General features: G+C 50.2%; 1 protein-coding gene across 1 annotated transcript; it reads left to right on the forward strand.

Moving 5' to 3' along the window:
* Window positions 1–469: 469 nt before the first annotated feature.
* On the forward strand, window positions 470–1,888 carry PHALS_11592 (uncharacterized protein; the record flags this gene model as incomplete). The annotated part of the gene is made up of 2 exons (XM_024726977.1): window positions 470–1,535; window positions 1,626–1,888. 2 exons carry the CDS (start codon window positions 470–472, stop codon window positions 1,886–1,888), a joined length of 1,329 nt encoding a protein of 442 aa, XP_024577600.1.
* Window positions 1,889–2,166: the final 278 nt, after the last annotated feature.

The following is a 2,166-nucleotide window of genomic DNA, read 5'->3' on the forward strand; positions in this document are numbered from 1 at the left end:
TAATCGTAAACGGTCTTCAGCAACAAGGCAAGGGAAACAACGAAGAGCTTGACTCGAAACAAGTGAAACAAAATCTGAGAGAGCAGGATGCACCACGCGAGCAGCTCGAGCAGCTAGCCCTCAAGAGACAAGAGATGGCCGAGCAAGCGAAAGCAGCTCGTAGGGCTCTCCAGGTCGCGAAAGCGAAGGCACTCAAGTCCCAGAAGGTGTTGGACAAGCTCCAGGCTGGGGCCTCCAAGTACTAAAATTCGAATGAAGACAACAGAGGCACTAAAAGTGAACCTCCGGTTGACGATACGGGGCTGAAGAAGTTATCAAGGAGAAGGCAGCAACAGCCTTCGCAGCGCAACGGCGTGAAATCGATGAGCATCTCGGGCAAGCGGACGTTAAGCCAACTGAGAGAGCTACCGAGCAAACCTCAGAGAGCTCACGAAAAGGGGCCACAGGCGAAAACCATGGCGGAGACGACATGAGTGCAAGCAATGACGTCGACATGGGTGCTTCACTGCGGCTGGACGATCTAGATGAGAGAACTTTACCGAGTTTGCCGATCCCCGGGGGTATCCTGAACGCGACAGACGGCTTCACTCTAGATGAACTCCGTAAACAAGAGCCAAAGCTCTCGGAAACTCTTCCGGAACCGATTGAAGAAACCTTGCGCGAAAAGCCAACTTGCTTGGAGCCGAATCTGGAGTTACAATCTTTGATGAAGGTAGCTCAAGCAAAGAGTGATGAGGCCAAGAACATTCGGCAAGGCCAGCGAGATCGAAACGATCACGAGAAGACGTTGGATGCAACAAGAATTCGTACAGCTCGCCTGGACCAGCCGAGCACGAATGAATCCGGGACACGAGGGACTGGACATCGAGAAATCGTCTCGACAAGGAAGAACAGCAAGACCTCAATTCAGAACAATTTTCCCAACGCCAATAAGACAACAGCCAAGAACGAACATTTGCTTAGTTCTCAACCCGTGGTGATTGGCATTCTTCGAGGGAACCAAGCATCGAGTCTCTTGACAGATTGGCTCAAACAGCACAGCCTGAACGTCATTGACGTTCCAGTAAACGGCAATTGCCTTTCTGGTGTTCTCTTCGCGGCTATGAGCGGATTCTTGGGCCCTGGAAAGATGGAGTATTCGGATTGCGTGGAAAAGGAAGCTCAAGTCTGGAAGAGCCGCATTCTAGCGTTCTGTCAAGAATATGTGATGCTGGAAGCTGCGGGAGGAGCCATGCGTTTGCCCAACGATCGACAGACACTGAAGCAGCTCTATCCCTCGGAAGAGTGGGTTGCGTCGGAAGATTCTACTCGAATCATGAATCGACTGATCCGGCATTATGCTGAATGGGAGATATTTAAGTTTGAGACTTGGCTCCATACGTATTCTGGGGACGAGCAGCCGAGCTGCATGCTGCGGCAGGTCTTCTACGAGTACCAATTTACGTCATTGAAGCCGACGACACAGGACATATTCAGACCCGGCGATATTGCTACCAGAACAAGACCGGTATTGACGGAATCTCCAGAAAAAAGGGGTGCGACTTCAACATGACGATACCTGAGCTCAACAAATCTATGCGAACAGCGCGACAACATAGAGTTTTGCCAACTATGCTCCTTTACAGAAGGCGACGGAAGGTGGAGACCATTTCCAGGCACTCAAATTCGAGGATCACCTCTACCTAGACTTCTTAGTTCAGAAACAACGGACGTACACCCAAACATGCGCGAGCGACTGGATGACGTCCATAGTATCCTGAATATGCCGCCAGTCGTTGCTATCCCTCAATGGGAATTCGATTTACAAGAGGACGAGGAGGGGCACGAAGCTGCACAACAACTAATGTCAACATCTCAGGATGGAAAGACCGTGAAAGATCGAGGGTGAGAAGAGAAGATCGGGAAGTATACCTACAAATCCTTGGGCTTCAAGGCCCAAGTAAAACTTGGACCAACGAAGATCAGGAACGGAGAAAGAGGATGATGCAAGCCAATCTCACGAAACTGAAGGAATGGACGGCGAGCGGCCGTATCATTGGTCTGAAGATGGAAGTCTCAAAGTTCTGGGATCTGAAGACATTGAGCGTTTCCAATGAAGCAGTTTTCGGCCATCTTAAGCAACTCTTCTACTCCTTACCTTATCCTGAGCTTGCTATCCAAGTGATC

The sequence above is a fragment of the Plasmopara halstedii genome, assembly GCF_900000015.1.
Source record: "Plasmopara halstedii genome assembly, contig: Scaffold_555, whole genome shotgun sequence".
In the NCBI taxonomy this organism is placed as follows: Eukaryota; Oomycota; class Peronosporomycetes; order Peronosporales; family Peronosporaceae; genus Plasmopara; species Plasmopara halstedii.